This window comes from Monodon monoceros, unplaced genomic scaffold (genome assembly GCF_005190385.1).
Source record: "Monodon monoceros isolate NGI ecotype Baffin Bay Population unplaced genomic scaffold, NGI_Narwhal_1 Super_Scaffold_7, whole genome shotgun sequence".
Taxonomy (NCBI): Eukaryota; Metazoa; Chordata; class Mammalia; order Artiodactyla; family Monodontidae; genus Monodon; species Monodon monoceros.
In genome coordinates, this window is record NW_021703784.1 from 24130337 (window position 1) to 24152357 (window position 22021).

Genomic DNA, 22021 nt, shown 5'->3' on the forward strand with positions numbered 1-22021 from the left:
AAAAAAACAGCTTTAGAGCACAAATACCATCTGGATGCTGGTAAAAATGTAAGCAATAATTCATAAAATGTCAAGGAAACCTTTTTTAAACCTTTTCTCAGCTCATCTAACCCACACCTTCTGCACATGGTCAGTGTTTGAAATAACCAACCAAAAATTGGTACTCTTTTCAGGTTGTACCACAGGTTTGAAAGAGATTTGATAGCTGCTAATTTCTTTGGATGAGCTGCATCTCTAGGCTCCAGGCATGCTGGAGAATTCACAATACCATTCTCTCTGCTGAGACCCTATAAGCGGATAGGGTAGGGGGTCCCTGGAGAAAGAGAACCAGGCATGGCTTTCTTGACATTAGAGAAAGACCTAAGCCATTTTGTGATCTAAGCCTGAACACAATGCCCTTGAACAGGTCTCAGTAATTAGTGATCTTAAGGGAACAAAAAAACAAATGAGTTCTTAGGCAAGAGAAGTAACAGTAGCAAAGAATAAATCAGTTATAAAGGCTCTCAGTTCTGTTTCAATGGTAAAGATAGCCTGAAGCACATTCTTGGGCTGTTTTACAGAATTGAGCCCCCCAACCCCACCCCCTGCCCAGTGCAGCTGGAACCTAAGGAATGATGATGTTGAGCTTTTCTGACCCACGAGATATCGGTCAACTAAAGCTTGGACTCTGTCAACCTTTGTCCCAATTCTATGCTGAATTCTTCTCTGCTCAAGCCCCTTCATGAATATGCATATACCCTCAGCTTCAGACTTCCCCAATTTTGCTGTTGGGGAGACACTGCTTTGGGAAAGATACCTGTTGTTCTTACTTGGTGCAAGTAATAAATCCTTCCTTCTCCCACTCTTTGGCTTGGCAGTGTTTTTTAGCTCAACACCCACTAAGAAGTGAACCCAGTTTTCCGGTAACAGAACAGCAGTTCCTATTCCCTTTCTGTTAACCTGAGCAACTTGACTTCATTCTTTGTGTCAGATGAAATATCACTTCATGAGGAAAGCCTTGCATGAAATCTCAAATTAGGTTAGGTCCCATCCCAATTGTTTCTTTACTGTTTTTCTTCACTGCTGTGTTGTGAATTTCATGAAGGCAGGCTCTCTATCTATTATTTTTCTATATTCCCAGAGCCTGACATACTGTCAGGAACTAAAAAAATATTTGCTGAATTGAAAAGGATACCATTAAGAAGATGGTAATAAAGGTCACCATGGGTTATTGCAATTGCCTGCCTTGTGGACTATTTCCACTAAGCAGTTTCTAGGTAGGAGTGGTGTACTACTGCAAAGGCTACCCCTCTTCTGAAAAAAGACACAGTTATTAACTTGATTTGATCATCCCTGAGATCATCTCCCTTGAACAAGCTGCAGCTTTCTACTCCACAGGTGCAGTTACCTTCAAATACCTCAAATGCTTTTCTCTCTCCACACTTCTCTATTTGTGTGAGGATGAGTGTGTGTGTGTGTTTCTGCTTAACTCTGATTTTCTAGAGGGCCTAATATTGGTAGCCTTCTCTTTTATTGGCTGTGAGATGATACTGTGATGATGAAAGTTGCCAGGTATTGCAGAAGGTTATATACTTCAGTAGTGTGCATAGTATTTATTAAATTGCTTGGTGTGTGTTAGGATATATTTATATACAAAATTCCAAGTAAAATGTAAAATAATCATAATTCTATGATAACTGATTTAATTCTATGCAAACCCAGTCTGCAGTTATTATGGAATATTTTATCTATTATAAAAATATGGGGAAATAGAATATTGGAGACATATTCAATGATCACATAAGAAGTCAGGCATTTATATAGAGAGATGGCACCAACCTGTATTTTTGCAGCCTCATCCATTGTCATCAAACATTTGGTTATAGGAAAAAAAGAAGAGATTAATCCTCTACTTTGAAGTTATTTTAACAGAATCACGTAGGAGGGAACATGGTGGGCTAGCAGAAGCACTCTACTTAGTGTTGGGGTTTTGTATTTTGTACCTAATTCTGCCACTTTTGAACAACATCGGTTAGGTGACCCATTTCACCTCTCTGTCTTGGTTTCTTCGTCTTTAACTCCACAGCACTGTCAAATGGATCAAAAATCAAAGAGGGTAGAGAGAAGTTTTTGTAAATTGTGAGGCACTATAAAAAACATAAAGTTAGGTATTCTGATGGGGTCCATTTGTGTGAATGTAATAAATAAATAATATTTGATGATGACGGATGCCCCATTGGCGAGTCCAGGGAGCTTTAAGTCAGCAGTTTGGAAACCTTGAATTGTCAGCTGAGAATCGCAGGTAATAAGGAGGTTGGGGAAGAAGCAAAGGTGAGCTGTGAATCCACATTAGCACAAGGATTCAAAATGAGGAGTCAAAGAAGTCTTCTAATGTTATGTTCTCTTCTGGTCCCTTCACTTTACAGGTTTTCATAGAAAGAAAGGATTTTTTTTTTTTTTTTTTTTTGCGGTACGTGGGCCTCTCCCGTTGCGGAGCACAGGCTCTGGGGTGTACAGGCTCAGCGGCTCCGCGGCATGTGGGACGCTCGCGGACTGGGGCTCGAACGGACTCTCAACCACTGCACCACCAGGGAAGCCCCTCTCTCCTGGCATTTTTTACCTTTACAGCAGTTCAGCCTGCCCATATTGATTCACATACTGGATAAACAAAGATGAATAGGACATTGTTTCTGCCTTTTAGTAGCCTACAACCTACCTGGGGAGCCAAACACATACTAAGTAGAGTATAATGTGAGACATTTTATTAGATCAGCAATCTTTAGGGTTTTCCTCCATTATAAACCCCTTTTCATTACTTCTCTGCCAGGAATTAATGTATATTGAAACTCCTGTAAATTGCATTTGTTAAGTAATAATGAATTTATTTTTCCTTCTCTCTCTTTTAACTAATCAGAAACTAAAACTTCTGATAAGCAAGAGAAAATGAGTGTTACCATGCTTAGCTGGTAACTGAAAGTAAGTAAATGTGATGTTTGGGTTTATCATGGGTAAATGTGGGGGTTCTGTTAGGCTTAAAAAATATGGAAACGTTTAAATAAAAATAGAGACTATTACCTGCTGTGATGTACTCATCACCCAATAATTATCAACTCATTTCATTTGCACTGCTCCACTTCACCCCTTCTGGATTATACTAAAGTAGATCTCAAGCATCATATAATATCATTCATAAATATTTCAGTATTGATCTCTGCAAGATAAGGGCTTAAGAAACGTAGTCATAGTACCATTATTCCACCTAAAAATTAACAATAGTTCCTTACTATCATATATCTTGTCCATGTTCAGATTTCCCCAATTATAGCTTAATTTTAAAAATAGTGTTTTTAAACCAAGATGCACATAAGGCCCATGCATTTCAACGGGTTGTTATATCTACATCTTTTTCTTCTATACGTTTCCTCTTCCTCTTGGCTTTTTTGTTGTTGTTGTCTTTTTCTTTTCTTGGCTCTTTTTTTTCTTGCAGTTTATTTTTGAAGAAACAGTTCATTTGTCATGGAGAGTTTTCCACACTCTCAGTTTTGCTGATTGTATCTTTCTGGTGAGTGTACAGTATTTCCTTCTCAGAATACTGTTTTTAAATGCAGAAAATAAAATATATAGGAGTATAGTGGAAACACATTACATCTGTTTAGGTATTAAACTATTAAAAACATATTATGATGTTAATATATGTGCTTCTTTTCTTTAAAAAAAAAACACGTTAAATAACAAGATCTCACAATGGGTCTTTACCATAATTTTGGAGTAGTGATGATATTTTGAAATTTCAGCAATAGTTGTCATATGATATGAAAATATCTGTGAATTCTTTGGCAGCAAAGTCATAGGTACTGCTAATACTTCTACAGTTTGTTACCCACGTTCACAATCGAAGGGAACGTATTGTGATGTATTTTTTTCCCATCCAAGTTCATATATTTCCCAGAATATTTTCATGGACCTGATCAGTGGACCCCTGTTAAAAACCCTGTGGTCCTACATTTTTGGCAAGACTATTTCATAGATATTGTGTATTCAGGAGATGCATAACGTTTGCTTGTCTTTATTGTTGTTGTTGTTGTTATTATATTAGGAGCTATCAAGTTTTATTGCCTAGATTATTATTTTATTAGGGGTTGTAAAATGATATTCTATTTCTGTCATTCCATTTTTATTTATTATATAAGTATTTCTACAAACTCCCTGTCATTAACTCATTACCCTGAGGTATAATTTGTATAGGAAGGGAGGGATTGCCCTTTGAGTTAATTCTAACTTTTAATAAAGTTCAGAACCGTAGGGTTTTTAATATAACCTCTTCAGTCTTACATCTTCATCTCCTTTTTCCTGTACCCAAAATCAATACATTAATATCATTTCTTGTTTGCTTTATTCCACAGTACGCACACAGTCTCAAAATAATATCAACACTACCTCTAAAAAGTTTAAGATATTTTACAGTTCTTATTGTTTCTATGGTATATTCTATTAGGAATGTACTGTCAAATTAGTGTGTTTTAAAGTCGCTTGAAATAATTCCTTTCTATTTGGTTTTGCCACCAACTTAAGACATCCTTAAGTTCATTTAAAATTTTATTTTTAATTTTATATGTAGCTTCTTAAAAAATTTAATTTTTGTTTTATAATTATGTAAAACACATGGCTCCTAAGACAAATCTATAAAACAAGGCATATTCAGACATAATGTACCTCTTACTTTTTCTCTCTCCTGACCTATACGTAACAGTAAAAAGTTACCTGTTTTCATTTAAAAATACTAACAAATATAGGTAAATGTTTGCATTCCATACCCATTTTCCTCCTCATTTGGTTCTTTTTTTAGTATATCCTGGCCGTCATTTTATAGAGTGTATAGAGATATTTATTTTGCTTTTTATAGCCGCACGGTATTCCTTTGTGTTTATTAAGCTAGTCCCCTGAGACAGGAAGGCGGCAGGGCACAACCTTTAAAAGAATGACAGCCATTGAGGACACGACGTAAACCGTTTAGAACGAACTGGGTCCAAGATGGTGGGTGATTGACTTCCACTAGACCTTGAACCTCAGTATATGTTCATTGCAATACATCAGCAAGCTAAATGACACACCCACAGGCGCCATGACAGTTCCGAGGCCGACCATAAAAGGTAAAAAAGTGGGCAGTGGCCCAACTCATGGAAATCCCCACCTCTTCCCCAAAATAGTTGGAATAATCCTCCCACTCATTAGCCTATGAAATTATCCACCCCTATAAAAACTGACAACTGCATACCCTAGTGCCTGTCATCTTCTGAGGTGGCCCACACTCTGTCTATGGAGGGTGTATCTCCCTGAATAAACCTTCTGTCACTTTACTATGGCTCACTCTTGTATTCTTTCCTGTGTGAAGCTAAGAACCCACACTTGGCAGCCATCCCAGGGACTCGCCTGAGACCAGGGACATGACCATCCTCTTGTGCTCACTTTCTTTCCTGCAACAATATTTTTAGACATACAGGTTTTTTTCTTTAGATTTTTACTATTATAAATAGTGCTGCAGTGAATAGTCTGTATATATTTACTGAGCATCTACAATGAGTAAGGCATAATCCAATGGGGGAAAAAGAAAATTACCTTTCCTTACTTGCCTTCCTTTTGAGGTAATAATATATACTACTGCCCTTTCTATTCTTTGAAATTTGGCTTGCTTGGCCACTTTGAGTTTTGAATATGCCTTTATTACATCAGAATGTGTGTTCTTCAAAACTGCTAGCTACTTATGCTTATTAGCATTAGATGATACACTAATGGCTAAATTTTTGAATCATAGAAATGTAGATAAGGAAAGAATATAACAGGTCATCTAGGCTGCTACTCACTATATAAAGAAAAACTATCATATTTTAGCTTCCTTCCAGTCTAATTTAAAATACTCTACTAATAGACACTGGATAATCTATGTGCTAAATGTGATGATTTATTCTTTCCAGATTTGTAATAGGATTTTATTTTTTTTTATGTTGGGGGTAGGAGTTTATTAATTTATTTATTTTTGCTGTGTTGGGTCTTTGTTTCTGTGCGAGGGCTATCTCCAGTTGTGGCAAGCAGGGGCCACTCTTCATCGCGGTGCGCCGGCCTCTCACTATCGCGGCCTCTCTTGTTGAGTAGCACAGGCTCCAGACTCGCAGGCTCAGTAGTTGTGGCTCACGGGCCTAGTTGCTCCGCGGCATGTGGGATTCTCCCAGACCAGGGCTTGAACCCGTGTCCCCTGCATTAGCAGGCAGATTCTCAACCACTGCGCCACCAGGGAAGCCCCTGTAATAGGATTTGTATAGAAGTGCTCAAGTTATTATTCTATCCCGGGTATTTACAGATGGCGGTATGATAGATTTAAAAATCTCCCCAAGGAGACGGCTCCATAGATGTCTTTTAGCTTTGATACTAAATCTTGCCTTTAGATGATAATGTGCAACCTAGCAGCACGGATTTGAGACATAAAGTGAACAAAAATGTGTGATTTGCATTCAAACGATGCATTGTATCAGTCATTTGACACTTTTTTTTTCCTTCAAATAATTCAGTGGTTTGTCATCTTCATTGTGTATTAGATGCATCTAGGGGACTTTTAAAGTAGACTGATATTTGGATGCCACCTCCTAAGAATGTGATTCAACTCGTTTGGGCTGATGTCTTAGTTTTGGTGTTGTTTTAAAGCTCCCAATGATTTTTAAATGTACCCCCAGGTAAAGGACTATCAATCTAACCTGACGTTCCAAATGAAGAAGAGCTGAATAAATGAATCAGTCCTGTCATTGTGTCTTGTGTATATTTTATGTAAAGCTAGTGTTTGAATTAGGCAAAAATCCTTCATTCCTGAATCTTCCTGGAAATTGTTCACCTTTCTGGTCTGTGATCAAGTGTCTCATTCTTTGTGAACGTTTTCCAGGCAGTCTTGACTCTTCCTTACCCTGGCCACGCATACAACTCTGTTTTGACACTTTCCCATTTTATTGTGGTTCTGTGTTGTGAGGTCTGTTTCCTCGACTAGACAGAAAGCTCCTTAGCATGTTCAACAATGGCAAATATCCTTGAAGCACTTATTCTGTGCCAGGCACTGTGTTACTCATGGAGAATATAATGTCCCTGTCCTCCTGGAGCTTAGAGTCCTGGAGGAAGAAGAACCACAAGCAGCATGGTAGGTGCTAGGATAGAGGGATATGGTATTTTTTCAGGGCACACAGCAAGAGCTTGCTCACCTGTTCTGGAGAGAAGTGGGCCTGGGACCATGAAATACATGGGCCTTCTAAATTCCCTGTGCTTATTAGCACATATTAGGCACCCAAGAAACTTTAGTAAGTACATGACTGAAGAGTTTACTGACTGATTAAATGAATAAAAGAAGTTATAGTTTCATTGGAAAGCATGTGCATGAGTATGTGTTTTGAAATGTAAGGGATGTTAAAATACCTACTTTAGCTTTTCTGGAAGAAAGAAGGGGGGAAATAAAATGCCTTAAAGTCTTTTCTTCTTTTATTCCTTAAATTCATACAATATATCCAGATAGTAATGTGGTCAGAAGTGATGTTATTTAGTTTATTTTCTACGTGTTTTCCCACCCCTACCACTGATGATCCATGACTTGTTTGCCCTGCTTTCTGGTGTCCCGGCTCCCACAGCATGAAGCTGCCTTGGAAAATATGTCTTGGAGTTGGATCATATCCTGCCATTGAAGTTCACTTCAGTGGAGGTTCCGTTTGAAAAACAGTGGCAGGATATGTCCCATGGTTAGATGCATGTTGCTTCTGTCAGCTTCCCTTAGAGAGTAACAGGTTTTATTAAGGTGTAGAGAGAGTCCCTTTGTTTAATTCAGAATTCATATGCATTAGGACCTTGTGAAATCCAAATGCTTAAATAGGAAGCCATAAGTAACAAAAATTGTTTTGAGGCCTATGGTATCTCTACAAGTCTGAGTTGTTTTCTCTTCTTTCGCCCTTGTTCAGCCTCTACCCCCTTCAGTTTCTCTTTCTTTCTGTCTTTCTCACTTGCTCTCATTCTTGCTCTCTTCCTCTTCCATTATAGATGAGGTCATTATGATTTGGAGCCAAGAGAAGTGCATTCCTGTAACTTTAAATCTCCATACTCAATTTATGACTTTTTTTTTTAGAAGATGGTTATACTTTATAGTTGGAGGACAACTTGCTTAATTGTGCTATTTTTTAATGTAAATGTGAGCTTATTAGAGGAATTTTGTCAATTTGTGAACAGGGCTTAGTGCTTCCACATTTCTTATTCTCACATATTTCACATTTATTATTGCTTTTGAGCCCATTATGGTCTGCAAAGAATGTTCTGAATTTGATAAAGTTATCAGCCCCTTGATTAGCTTTTTAGTGTCCTGTACTTTGGACATCCAATGCCCTCCTGACATACGGAGAAACAGTGTTAATACTGGTAGCAGGGAAATTAGGCTAGACCCTTTGTTTCCTGACTGCAAGGTGAGGTGCAGGGATCCTTTGAAGAAGGTGTTTCCTAATATAAGCTCTGTTATAAAATCGTGGAGAAGTGAAGGAGGGTAAAGAGATGAATGTGGGGAAAGGTGAGTGAGGACAAAGAGGTACAGGAGGTAAGAAGATATCAGCCGTGAGAGATGACCTCACTTACTATCCTAAGACCGTGTTCTGTAGCGGGCACAGCAGATGTTCAGTGGTCAGACAATTTGTGCACAGACTCTGCTCCTGAGATGATCTTAGGGAAGACACACCCCTCTTCTGGGCCACAGTTTCCTCAACTTAAAAAAGTGGGCATTAGCAACAAAATCTAGCAATTCTGAGACTTTGTTCCATGGAAGAGAGGAGGAGAAGTTTAAAGAAATGAGGGCATTAAACAATGAAATACCAGAAAATTGGAACCATTTCCTTGGCCAGGTACCCTTCCCCACATGATTCCAGAGGGAAGTATGTGGTTGGGGACAATGACACAAAATGAATGCACTTTTTCACTCTTTGGCTTTGGCCTATACTTCTGTAGGTTCCCAGTACACTATACAGGACCCAGTGGTGAATTTCTTATGCCTAGGATAGGGCAGCATAACATCCAGAATTGATGCAAACTATGCCTCCTTCAGGAAGAAATGAGCATAAGAGAAAGAGGTAGCAACCCACAGATCCAGTTTGCCTCATCAGCCTGTGACAGGTAGAACATCCCTAGAAAGAACACTGCTCTGGGGCTTCTCTGGTGGTGCATTGGTTAAGAATCCGCCTACCAGTGCAGGGAACACAGGCTGGAGCCCTGGTTGGGGAAGATCCCACATGCCGCGGGGCAACTAAGCCCGTGCGCCACAACTACTGAGCCTGTGCTCTAGAGCCTGCAAGCCACAACTACTGAAGCCTGCACGCCTAGAGTCCATGCTCCACAACAAGAGAAGCCACTGCAATGAGAAGCTCGCGCACTGCAATGAAGACCCAACGCAGCCAAAAATAAATAAATATATAAATAAATTTTTAAAAAAAGAATACTGCTCTGTGGGAGCAAGTCCTTAACCTCTTGCTCACCTGGGTGAAAATTTCCTTCAGTTGCCTAATAAAATGTCTTTGGGTCTGGCCATTTCCTGATATAATTTCTGCCTGTTGAAGGGTGAAGTTGCTTCATTTCCTTCCTTTTGAAAGTAACAGAGTAAACTGGAGTGATATAACCCTTTGAAGAGCATTTTAGCAAAACAAGTAAAGTTGAAGACATGCCCTAAAACCAATGATTCTACTCTTAAATATATCTCCAGAACAAATGATTTCTTTAAACTTCATGACACAAATAGAAACTTCATGACACAAATAGAAACTCATGACACAAATAGAAACTCATGACACAAATAGAAACTCATTATATTTGTAGAGTACTCTGAGTTCACTGCTTCCAGCAGATGTCTAGATGGTACCCATCAGGCCATCCTGAGTGTGGAGGAGATTATATGTTAGCACATAGTTTGCTAAAACCCAGAAAAAGTCTTAGATATGTATGTCAGGGGACATACATATGAATGTTTGTAGAGGCATTGTTTATAAGTGCAAAAATAAATTGGAATACAACCTAATAATCAATAAGGGAATGGATAAATAAAGTGTGATATAATCACATAGTGGAGTACTATACAGTAGTGGAAAGGAATGAACTAGAACTAACATCAATATAGAGGACTCTCTTGAACAATGTTTATCAAAAAAGCAAGTTGCAAAAGTATACATTTAGTATGATGCAGTTTATATAAAAATTTAAAACAGACAAAACAATTGTATACATTGCATAAGGATACTTCTGTAAATATGAAAATATATGGAAATGCATTGAATGTTAAATACCAAGTTCTAGAAAGTACTTATCTCAGGAGGGCTAAGAGATTGGGGAGAACACAAGGGGGATATGTTGATTTTGCCAATATTTGTGGAGAGAGAGAGTAGAGCAGGAAGAGCAGTTAGGAGGAATTTGCTGCAGTTCAAACTGTAGAGCGCTTCCCCTTGAAATGCCACTTACTCTTGCTTCCAGAGTGGTTTTCCTTGTTTTCTCCCTGCGTCTCTCTGGCCATGCCCCTTCATCCCCATCTCTAATTCCTCTTCCTCCTCTGCCCCTTAAATGTTGCTGTTTCCCAGATTGATTTTTTAAAATAATTTTATATGTTTATTTTTAAATTTATTGGCTGCATTGGGTCTTCGTTGCTGCATGTGGGTTTTCTCTAGTTGTGGTGAGCGGGGGCTACTCATCATTGCGGTGGGGCTTCTCATTGCGGTGGCTTCTCTTGTTGTGGAGCACGGGCTCTAGGCACATGGGCTTCAGTAGTTGTGGCACACGGGCTCAGTAGTTGCTCCACAGCATGTGGGATCTTCCCGGACCAGGACTTGAACCAATGTCCCCTGCATTGGCAGGAGGATTCTTAACCACTGAGCCACCAGGGAAGTCCCCCAGGAAGTTTCTTTTTTACCCTCTTTTCTTTTCAATTTTTAGGTATATGTTTTAGTGACCTCATTTATATCCCAACTTCGATTACCACTTTTATGATCATGATTCCCAAATTTATTTCTCCAATCCAGTCCTTTTTCCCAGCTCCAAACTGTCTACTGGCCATTTCTTCTTGACTGTCTCATAATTAAACAAAATCCAGCATGTCCAAAATGGAGTTAATCTCTTTTCCAAATGTACCTTTTCCTTTTGTCTTTGGGATCTTGCTTAATTACATTGTTATCTACACAGGTGTCTGATCCAGAAAACTGGGTATTATATTAGGTAGATCTGTCTCTGTCAATTTTCCTCTTTAATTGGCTTCCATGGCAGGAATTAAGGGTTAGGTTTTGGTGTTCTGTGTTATGACATAATGTGCTATGACATATTTAGGGACCCAGGAATGCTCAATTCCTACCTTGCTAATCTCTTTACTCTCTCCTATTCAGAAGATTTCAATGAGCTTACCACCAGCAAAATAAGATACCAACTTTAGAACCTATTTTAGATCTCTTCTTGATCTCGATTCTGTTGACTTTTCCATCACCTGCTGCTCTTGTTTTTCTCTTACACTCTGGGTTATAGCTACACCAACCCACTTGAAATCCCTGAATGTGCCATATTGTTTTAGAACTCTGTGCCTTTGTACCTGCTATTCCTTGTGCTTGAGATACCTTTCGTTACTGTGCCTGTCTAGTGAACTTCTGAGGTTCTTGTAAGTAGCCCATTTTTATACTTGTCTGTCTGTGCCCTAATTACTAGTTTATATGCCTACTTATCCCCAATGGTCTCTGAGCCTCTGAGGCACAGAGAGTGCCTATCCAGTTTTGTATCTTCATGGCCTGGCACATGGTAGATGCTCTATAAGTATATATTTAGGGTTGACTTACCCAGCAAATTTCCCCTTTTTCTTGTTGCCTGTGTTAGGGTTGTTTGAGATTAGTTGCAAATTACTGAAGCAAATATTCCAAAGAAAAAATACATTGTAAACTCTTAGAACAGATATTCTCTGTCTTCTGCAATTTGGGTATTTTCTATTTTGCTTAGAGCAACTCTGGAAGGAAGTATTTATGTAGAGAACATTTAAATAAAAGTTGCAGTATTCTCAATCCTGGTCCCTGAACCTTCCAGGAACTATATGTCTTCATCATCTCTTTTAATTTCTTTTAAGTTTCTTTCAAGTTTTCACCCATATTGCCTTCTGCTCATCTCCCAAACTTGTTTAAGTTTCCCTGCTTCTTTAACAAGATAATAATTAAACAAACAAACAAACAAACAAGCAAAAACCCTGTCCTCAACACTGCTGCTAATAAGCAGAATACTTCAAACTCTTTCCCCATCGCTATTCTCCTTTTCATCATTAAAAAGAAAAAAAGAGCTATTTATGTTTGGTGCATTAATTTGCTCATATTCTACTCACTCAGCCCACTAGAATCTGACTTTAGTCATTACCACTAACAAAATGCTTTCTTTCCAAGCCATCTAGCAGCATCCAGCTTGCCAGTCCAACTGTGTCTCTTTAGCCATGATGACATCTTTTCTCTCTGCAGTTTTTGACACTGTAGTATTGATGATCTCATCCTTCTTGAAATGTTTTTCTACTCTTAGTTTCTGTATCATGGCACTCATAATTTCTTGTCTTTCTCTGACTATTGAACTTCATTGGATAAGTGGGGAAGTGTCTTATATTTGAGGTAACCATATATTTGGGCATATGTGGTAATTTCTTTATCCATTTACATTCACTTGACAAATATTTATTTATTAAGTGACAACAAAGTGCCAGCACTGGATATGTAGTGGAGAGTAAAACAGATATGGTCTTTCTGAAGTCCAGAGTTTCAACCTTGTATTTGTTATCTGTTGCTACTGTGTAACAAATTACCTCAAATTTAGTGGCTTAAAACAATACACATCTGTTATCATAGTTTTTATGGATTAGGCATCTGGGTATGGCTTAGCTCTGTCCTCTGCTTCAGGGTCTCTCATAAGGCTGCAGTCATGGTGTTGGCCAGGGCTAGAGTCTCATCTGAAGTCATGACTGGGGAGGGAATCTGCTTCCAAGCTCATGTTGATTTTGGCAAGATTTATTTCCTTGGAGACTGTTGGACTCAGGGTCTCAGTTCCTTGCTGGTTGTTGACCAGACAACCTGTGGGCCTGTCTATATATAGCAGCTTGTTTGATCAGAGCCAGCAAGGAAGAGAATCAATAGAGTTGGGTAGCAAGATGGAAGTTATAACCTCAGGTAGTGTATCCATGGAAGTGGTATCCTGGTTTTTTTTTTTTTTTAATTGAAGTATAGTTGATGTACAATATTATATAAGTTACAGGTGTACAATATAGTGATTCACAATTTTTAAAGGTTATACTCTATTTATAGTTATTATAAAGTATTGGCTGTATTCCCTGTGTTGTATAGTATGGTATCCCATTAATTTTCTTGTATTCTAATGGTTAGAATCAAGTAAAAGATCCAACCCATGTTAAAGTGGAAGAGATTACACAGAGTAAAACTACCCAGAAACAGAGATTCACTGGTGGCCATCTTAGAGTCTGCCTGTCACAAACCTCTTAATGTTTTTCTCTCAGACCTTCCAGCCACCTCAATTTCTACTGTTCTCAAATTAAGCTCAGTACTCTCCCCTTGCCCAAACCTGCTTCTCATCCTGTATTCTGTGTCTTGGTCAGCTGCGGGCAGCTGCCTTATATCTATCCAGTCATCTAGTCCAGAAACCCAGAGATCATTTTCAATACCTCCTCCTGAGATTTAATGGATCACTAGGCTCTGTGAGTCTTTCACATCATTCTCTACTTAACATTCACATTTATGTGGCTTTAGTTCAGTCATGGATCATTATATTAACCTTCTAACCTTCAGTAGTCCTTCTCATAGTAACCAGAGTTACTTTTTTTTTTTTTTTTGCGGTACACGGGCTTCTCACTTTTGTGGCCTCTCCCGTTGTGGAGCACAGGCTCCGGATGTGCAGGCTCAGCGGCCATGGCTCACGGGCCTAGCCGCTCCGCGTTATGTGGGATCCTCCCGGACCAGGGCATGAACCCATGTCCCCTGCATCGGCAGGCAGACTCCCAACCACTGCGCCACCAGGGAAGCCCCAGAGTTACCTTTTTACAGTCTGGCCTCTACTTACTTTTCCAGGCTTCTTGCCCTCCACTCTTTGCTGTTGACCTTATGCCTTAGGCATGGGCCACTCGATATTTCCTGAACCCGCCATTGCATGTTTGTGCCTCTACATTTGGTCCTGCAGTTACTTCTTCCTGGGTTCCCTTCTCCCTACTTCTTCCTCTAGAAATCTCTTATATACATACTTCCAAACCTAACTGAAAAATCACCTCTTCCATAAAACTTTTCTCAGTTTTCTCCCTGCCTGCTAACTCCCTCACTCAGAATTAACCAATAGTACCTGTGTGCTCTCTCAGCCCCTTAATCACACCACTGTTACAAGACTGTTGTTGTGTAGTTTGCTTTCTGCAGTTTCGTAGTTGGCTGTTAAGGTACTTCTCTTTTAAAATGCCAAAGGGTAGGGTCTAGATCTTATTCTTCTCTGGATCCAAAGTGCCAGCCTCTGGAACAGTGATTCACAATCTTGGCTGCATTTGGAATTACTTGGGGACCTTTGAACTCCACCGAGGTCTGGACCCACCCCCCGAGGCGACAATATGATTGGTCTCAGGTGCAGCTCGGGATATTAGCATTTTTAAAAGCTCCATGATTCTAACATGTAGGTAACATTGAAAGCCTCTGCTTCTAGTTGAAGGAACCAAGTCTCTGGGAGAATGAGAGGATGAGAAAATGTTAAACAATGAATAGGAAGACTTTAAAACTAGAGTTAAAGTTGAGCTTTAAAAAATCATACACACAGGGCTTCCCTGGTGGCGCAGTGGTTGAGAGTTCGCCTGCCGATGCAGGGGACACGGGTTCGTGCCCCGGTCCGGGAAGATCCCACATGCCGCGGAGCGGCTAGGCCCGTGAGCCATGGCCACTGAGCCTGCGCGTCCGGAGCCTGTGTTTCGCAACGGGAGAGGCCACAACAGTGAGAGGCCCGCGTACTGCAAAAAAAACCACACACACATAATTCAAATAAAATATGACATAGCTAAGTAATCAAAATGATCTCTAAATAGATCATCAGTGAACTGGGGGAATATGTATTTTTGTGGTAATGAGGGGAAAATTAGAAATGTAAAAGAATAAAACTGTAGTCTCTCAAAATCCAACGCTTTAATTTTTGTGCATATGAAGTAAGCGATAAAATGAAATAAAGAACCACCTGGAATTATTAGCATTTTCCTTTTGGTTTAGCCCTAAAGTGTGTATGTGTGTGTGTGTGTGTGTGTGTGTGTGAAAGATATAACTTACTTGCCAGTTCCTCTGATTTCCTCCTTTATTTTCTAGGAATATTTTGAAAACAATTGCCCTGGGTCAGATGTTGTCCTTGTGTATATGTGGGACAGCCATCACCAGCCAGTATTTGGCAGAAAGATACAAAGTGAATACCCCCATGCTTCAGAGCTTTATCAACTATTGCTTGCTGTTTCTAATTTATACAGTGATGCTGGCATTTCAATCAGGTATGTCAAATGTTGGAATTACCTTTTCAACAAATTATCTTCATAAAAATTTTTGGCTCTTGACATTCAAAAAATAAAATATGGGGCAAAATCAAGAACAGGAAACTACTGCTGTTTTTATTAAAGTTATTAGAAAAGTATGACACCTTTGAATTCTATGAAATTGGTGACTAGAGATTTGTGTATAATTCTCTGAAATTGTTGATTAAAATAAGTAGCACCAAACTGTAACGTAGGAGTTGTCTAAAAAAAAAAAAAAGTGTAGGGCTTCCCTGGTGGCGCAGTGGTTGAGAGTCCACCTGCCGATGCAGGGGACACAGGTTCGTGCCCCGGTCTGGGACGATCCCACATAACGCGGAGCGGCTGGGCCCGTGAGCCATGGCCGCTGAGCCTGCGCGTCCGGAGCCTGCGCGTCCGGAGCCTGTGCTCCGCAACGGGAGAGGCCACAACAGTGAGAGGTCTGCGTACCGCAAAAAAAAAAAAAAAAAAAAAAAAGTGTAAATGCCATTACAAATTAGGTCTTCTATTTTTCCCCCCATGGTTGATAAATTTAAAAGACAGTATTAAAAACACTTAAAAAGTCAAGAAACTCACTGTCCAAAATATGTATTTCCAGCTAAGTGGAGAATGCTAAATGGACCACCAATTGCATGTATTGATAGATCAAGTCTATGTTGTGAGAGAAACAAAACAAGGAATTGGCAAGGAATTAACATCTTATCACTGGCTGGTTAAGTTGTTTTAGAATCATTGTAGAATTATCATCTCTAGCTAACTATTTATAAATGGGAAAAACTAGGCTAACATTATTGCGCCAGGTATCATTTTAATTGCTTAACTCATTGAAGCCTCCTAACAAATCAAGTGAGTATTATTATTATCTCCACTTTATAGATGAGTAATCTGAGGCATGTAGTACTTAGATAACTTGCTGTAAATCATGCAGGTGGAGGCAGATTTCAACCTAGGCAGCCTGCCCCAGAGCCCATGCACTCACCACCATGCTGTATTAGGGGCTTCTTGTCATGATAAGAGCCATCCTTCCCACAAAAGAAGAACATGGTATTATAAAATAAATTAAATAAGATTGAATTCAAGAGTGTAAAGACAATGGGTAACCCAGACTGATAGGTAGGGTGCAATACTCCCATTTTCATCACATTTAAGGCAAATAATAAAATCACCAGTGTGCTATTTGCTAATCGTCTTTTAATATGAACCTTAATACATCAATGGTATTTCTATGTGTCAGGATAAATAACTTATTTTGAAAGAAAATGGAAACCAGTTGTGGGAAGGGGTAAAGAGATATCTTAAGGGGAAAGCTTCAAATTTGGTGAGAACTTTAGGAGTTGGAAATAGAACTGGTACATGGTTAATAGCCCCAGACTTTTCTCCTCTATGTAAGCATTGGCCTTTAGGAAGTCAGTGTGATTCATAAGTATATCAGTGTAGTCCTCCTAAGGGATGGTTATTAGGTACCTACCTTCCATGCCTTCTCATCTTGGGGAAGACAAACTGTGTTTTCAGGATGTTCCTGCTGATTGGGATTTCATGATAATTATTTGGCTACGATTCTCACTACCTTTATTTTCTTGCAGGTTATCTTACCCATAAAGCCTTCTTGTATATGTGCCAACTCTATATCCTTTTGATGCTAAATTCTACAAAGAAATGAATCACAGTTAACTTGAATAAATAGAATTTAGGGGATAAAAGGTGTTTCTTCAGTGGGGCCACTAAATCTTTTTTCCATACTTACTACTGGCTTAATTTTCTCTTGAAAGCACATCTTTTCCAAAAGAATGACCACATGCAGAGTTTTCTTTGAAGAAGCTCATGAACAGAGGTTAAATAACCAATGAATTCATAAGAAAACATTTCATTTCCTAGGGATCTGGATGTTATATTTCTGTTGCAGTAGGAAAGGGAATTTAACCACTTTTTTCTTACTTCCTTTCTCTTTGGTGTTTTCATTGAACACTTGGTCTATGATGACACCTTAGCTTGGGCCTCATACTAGAAAAAAATCTGACTGCTGAGCTGTTGCAGGAGTTTGGGTTATGAGTAATGGAAATTAGGAGGGTCCACATTCAAAATACATAGTAAACCCTTGCTTTGACTCTTTATCTCTAAATTAACATGCAAGGAATCATTTTAAGTACATGTACTAATCTAGATTTCTTTCAACCAGGTAGTGATAACCTTTTAAACATCTTGAAAAAGAAATGGTGGAAGTACATCCTGCTTGGACTAGCAGATGTAGAAGCTAATTACCTGATTGTCAGAGCATACCAGTACACAACTCTAACCAGTGTCCAGGTAAGGAGTCCTCTTACCAGTTTGGGTTTTATAGCTTTAAGAGAAGAATCTGAGCTCATATGTGCTCACCTAATTTTATTAAGAACCTGTTCACTTGAAGAAAACCTAAACACGGGTGGATGCTATCTGTTTTCCAGTGGAGCATATATGCTAATGAGTAAGGCTTCCTGGAATTACTGAAAACATGTACAAGTTAATCAGTTCCCAAACTGCTAATGCTATAGCAGAATAGAACAGTTGCTATGAAAATAAACATAAATATTTAGTTGGCAATGGATGCTGTGATGTTGGCAAGAGTTCTGTTTTATGTGTTGCTTAAACATGGCATATAAAGTGGATATACCATTGTGCTACAGAAAAGTTGGAGGTTTGCAAGTAAAGTGGATATTCAAGACAAAGGAACAATTAAAAGGAACCTATTAGACATCTTGGTTAGAGATGGTAGCCAAAAGTAAAACTTATATCTCTATTCTTTTTCTAGGTTTATTCTCACTGGATTGAAAGAAAAATGTTTCTACATAGCAGTACTTTTCAACCTGGTGGAGTTGAGGAAGATTGTTTAAGTTGTCTTAATGTTAGGGAGTTTACTGGTGGCCTAGTGGTTAGGATTATGGGCTTTCGCTGCTGTAGCCTGGTTCCATCCCTGGTTGAAGAACCGAGATCCCACAAGCCGTGTCATGCAGCCAAAAAAAAAGAAAACAGTTGTCTTAATGTTGGCAAACTGTGTGATGTATCATAACACTGACTCCCCATTGCTAACAACAAAATATCTTATAAATGAGATGAAAGTAAGATAGATTCCAATACCAGGTTTTTGCGGTACGCGGGCCTCTCATTGCTGTGGCCTCTCCCCCTGCGGAGCACAGGCTCCGGACGCGCAGGCTCAGCGGCCATGGCTCACGGGTCCAGCCGCTCTGCGGCATGTGGGATCCTCCCGGACCGGGGCACGAACCCATGTCCCCTGCATTGGCAGGCGAACTCTCCACCACTGCACCACCAGGGAAGCTCCTGAATTTAAGACTTTCGATGCATCACTTTTTTTTTGTTTTGGCTGCACAGCATGACTTGCGGTATCTTAGTTCCCCGACCAGGGAGAGATTGAACCTGCACCCTCAGCAGTGTAAGCACGGAGTCTTAACCACTGGACTACCAAGGAATTCCTGATACATCACTTTTTTATATAAAACAGATATGGTCTTATCTTCAAATTTTAGGAACATGGAAAAATTTAGCTGTCCAGTTTTCCCAGCACCACTTACTGAAGAGGCTGTCTTTTCTCCATTGTATATTCTTGCCTCCTTTATCAAAGATAAGGTGACCATATGTGCGTTGGTTAATCTCTGGGCTTTCTATCCTGTTCCATTGATCTATATTTCTGGTTTTGTGCCAGTACCATACTGTCTCGATTACTGTAGCTTTGTAGTATAGTCTGAAGTCCAGGAGCCTGATTCCTCCAGCTCCGTTTTTCGTTCTCAAGATTGCTTTGGCTATTTCGGGTCTTCTGTATTTCCATACAAATTGTGAAATTTTTTGTTCTAGTTCTATGAAAAATGCCAATGGTAGTTTGATAGGGATTGCGTTGAATCTGTAGATTGCTTTGGGTAGTAGAGTCATTTTCACAATGTTGATTCTTCCAATCCAAGAACATGGTATATCTCTCCATCTATTTGTATCATCTTTAATTTCTTTCATCAGTGTCTTATAATTTTCTGCATACAGCTCTTTTGTCTCCTTAGGTAGGTTTATTCCTAGATATTTTATTCTTTTTGTTGCAATGGTAAATGGGAGTGTTTTCTTAATTTCACTTTCAGATTTTTCATCATTAGTGTATAAGAATGCCAGAGATTTCTGTGCATTAATTTTGTATCCTGCTACTTTACCAAATTCATTGATTAGCTCTAGTAGTTTTCAGGTAGCATCTTTAGGATTCTCTGTGTATAGTATCATGTCATCTGCAAACAGTGACAGCTTCACTTCTTCTTTTCCGATTTGGATTCCTTTTATTTCTTTTTCTTCTCTGATTGCTGTGGCTAAAACTTCCAAAACTATGTTGAATAAGAGTGGTGAGAGTGGGCAACCTTGTCTTGTTCCTGATCTTAGTGGAAATGCTTTCAGTTTTTCACCATTGAGGACGATGTTGGCTGTGGGTTTGTCATATATGGCCTTTATTATGTTGAGGAAAGTTTCCTCTATGCCTACTTTCTGCAGGGTTTTTATCATAAATGGGTGTTGAATTTTGTCAAAAGCTTTCTCTGCATCTATTGAGATGATATGGTTTTTCTCCTTCAATTTGTTAATATGGTGTATCATGTTGATTGATTTGCGTATATTGAAGAATCCTTGCATTCCTGGAATAAACCCCACTTGATCATGGTGTAGGATCCTTTTAATGTGCTGTTGGATTCTGTTTGCTAGTATTTTGTTGAGGATTTTTGCATCTATGTTCATCAGTGATATTGGCCTGTAGTTTTCTTTCTTTGTGACATCTTTGTCTGGTTTTGGTATCCGGGTGATGGTGGCCTCGTAGAATGAGTTTGGGAGTGTTCCTCCCTCTGCTATATTTTGGAAGAGTTTGAGAAGGATAGGTGTTAGCTCTTCTCTAAATGTTTGATAGAATTTGCCTGTGAAGCCATCTGGTCCTGGGCTTTTGTTTGTTGGAAGATTTTTAATCACAGTTTCAATTTCAGTGCTTGTGATTGGTCTGTTCATATTTTCTATTTCTTCCTGGTTCAGTCTCGGCAGGTTGTGCATTTCTATGAATTTGTCCATTTCTTCCAGGTTGTCCATTTTATTGGCATAGAGTTGCTTGTAGTAATCTCTCATGATCCTTTGTATTTCTGCAGTGTCATTTGTTACTTCTCCTTTTTCATTTCTAATTCTATTGATTTGAGTCTTCTCCCTTTTTTTCTTGATGAGTCTGGCTAGTGGTTTATCTATTTTGTTTATCTTCTGAAAGAACCAGCTTTTAGTTTTATTGATCTTTGCTATTGTTTCCTTCATTTCTTTTTCATTTATTTCTGATCTGATTTTTATGATTTCTTTCCTTCTGCTAGCTTTGGGGTTTTTTTGTTCTTCTTTCTCTAATTGCTTTAGGTGCAAGGTTAGGTTGTTTATTTGAGATGTTTCCTGTTTCTTAAGGTAGGATTGTATTGCTATAAACTTCCCTCTTAGAACTGCTTTTGCTGCATCCCATAGGTTTTGGGTCGTGTTTTCATTGTCATTTGTTTCTAGGTATTTTTCGATTTCTTCTTTGATTTCTTCAGTGATCACTTTGTTATTAAGTAATGTATTGTTTAGCCTCCATGTGTTTGTATTTTTTACAGATCTTTTCCTGTAATTGATATCTAGTCTCATAGCGTTGTGGTTGGAAAAGATACTTGATATGATTTCGATTTTCCTAAATTTACCAAGGCAAGATTTGTGACCCAAGATATGATCTATCCTGGAGAATGTTCCATGAGCACTTGAGAAAAAGGTGTATTCTGTTGTTTTTGGATGGAATGTCCTATAAATATTAACTAAGTCCACTTGCTTAATGTATCATCTATAGCTTGTGTTTCCGTATTTATTTTCATTTTTGATGATCTGTCCATTGGTGAAAGTGGGGTGTTAAAGTCCCCTACTATGATTCTGTTACTGTTGATTTCCCTTTTTATGGCTGCTAGTATTTGCCTTATGTATTGCGGTGCTCCTATGTTGGATGCATAAATATTTACAATTGTTATATCTTCTTCTTGGATTGATCCCTTGATCATTATGTAGTGTCCTTCTTTGTCTCTTCTAATAGTCCCTATTTTAAAGTCTATTTTGTCTGATATGAGAATTGCTACTCCATCTTTCTTTTGGTTTCCATTTGCATGGAATATCTTTTTCCATCCTCTCACTTTCAGTCTGTATGTGTCCCTAGGTCTGAAGTGGGTCTCTTGTAGACAGCATATATACGGGTCTTGTTTTTGTATCCATTCAGCCAGTCTGTGTCTTTTGGTGGGAGCATTTAATCCATTTACATTTAAGGTAATTACCAATATGTATGTTCCTATTCCCATTTTCTTAATTCTTTTGGGTTGGTTATTGTAGGTCTTTTCGTTCTCTTGTGTTTCTTGCCTATAGAAGTTCCTTTAGCAGTTGTTGTAAAGCTGGGTTGGTGGTGCTGAACTCTCA

General features: G+C 38.9%; 1 protein-coding gene across 1 annotated transcript in view; it reads left to right on the forward strand.

Moving 5' to 3' along the window:
- Window positions 1-22021, forward strand: part of SLC35F2 (solute carrier family 35 member F2) — a 47721-nt gene that overhangs the window by 12387 nt on the left and 13313 nt on the right. The window contains exons 2-3 of the mRNA XM_029206912.1: window positions 15363-15538; window positions 17733-17860. Coding sequence (XP_029062745.1) covers window positions 15363-15538; window positions 17733-17860 — 304 coding nt within the window. The remainder of the gene's footprint in view (window positions 1-15362; window positions 15539-17732; window positions 17861-22021) is intronic.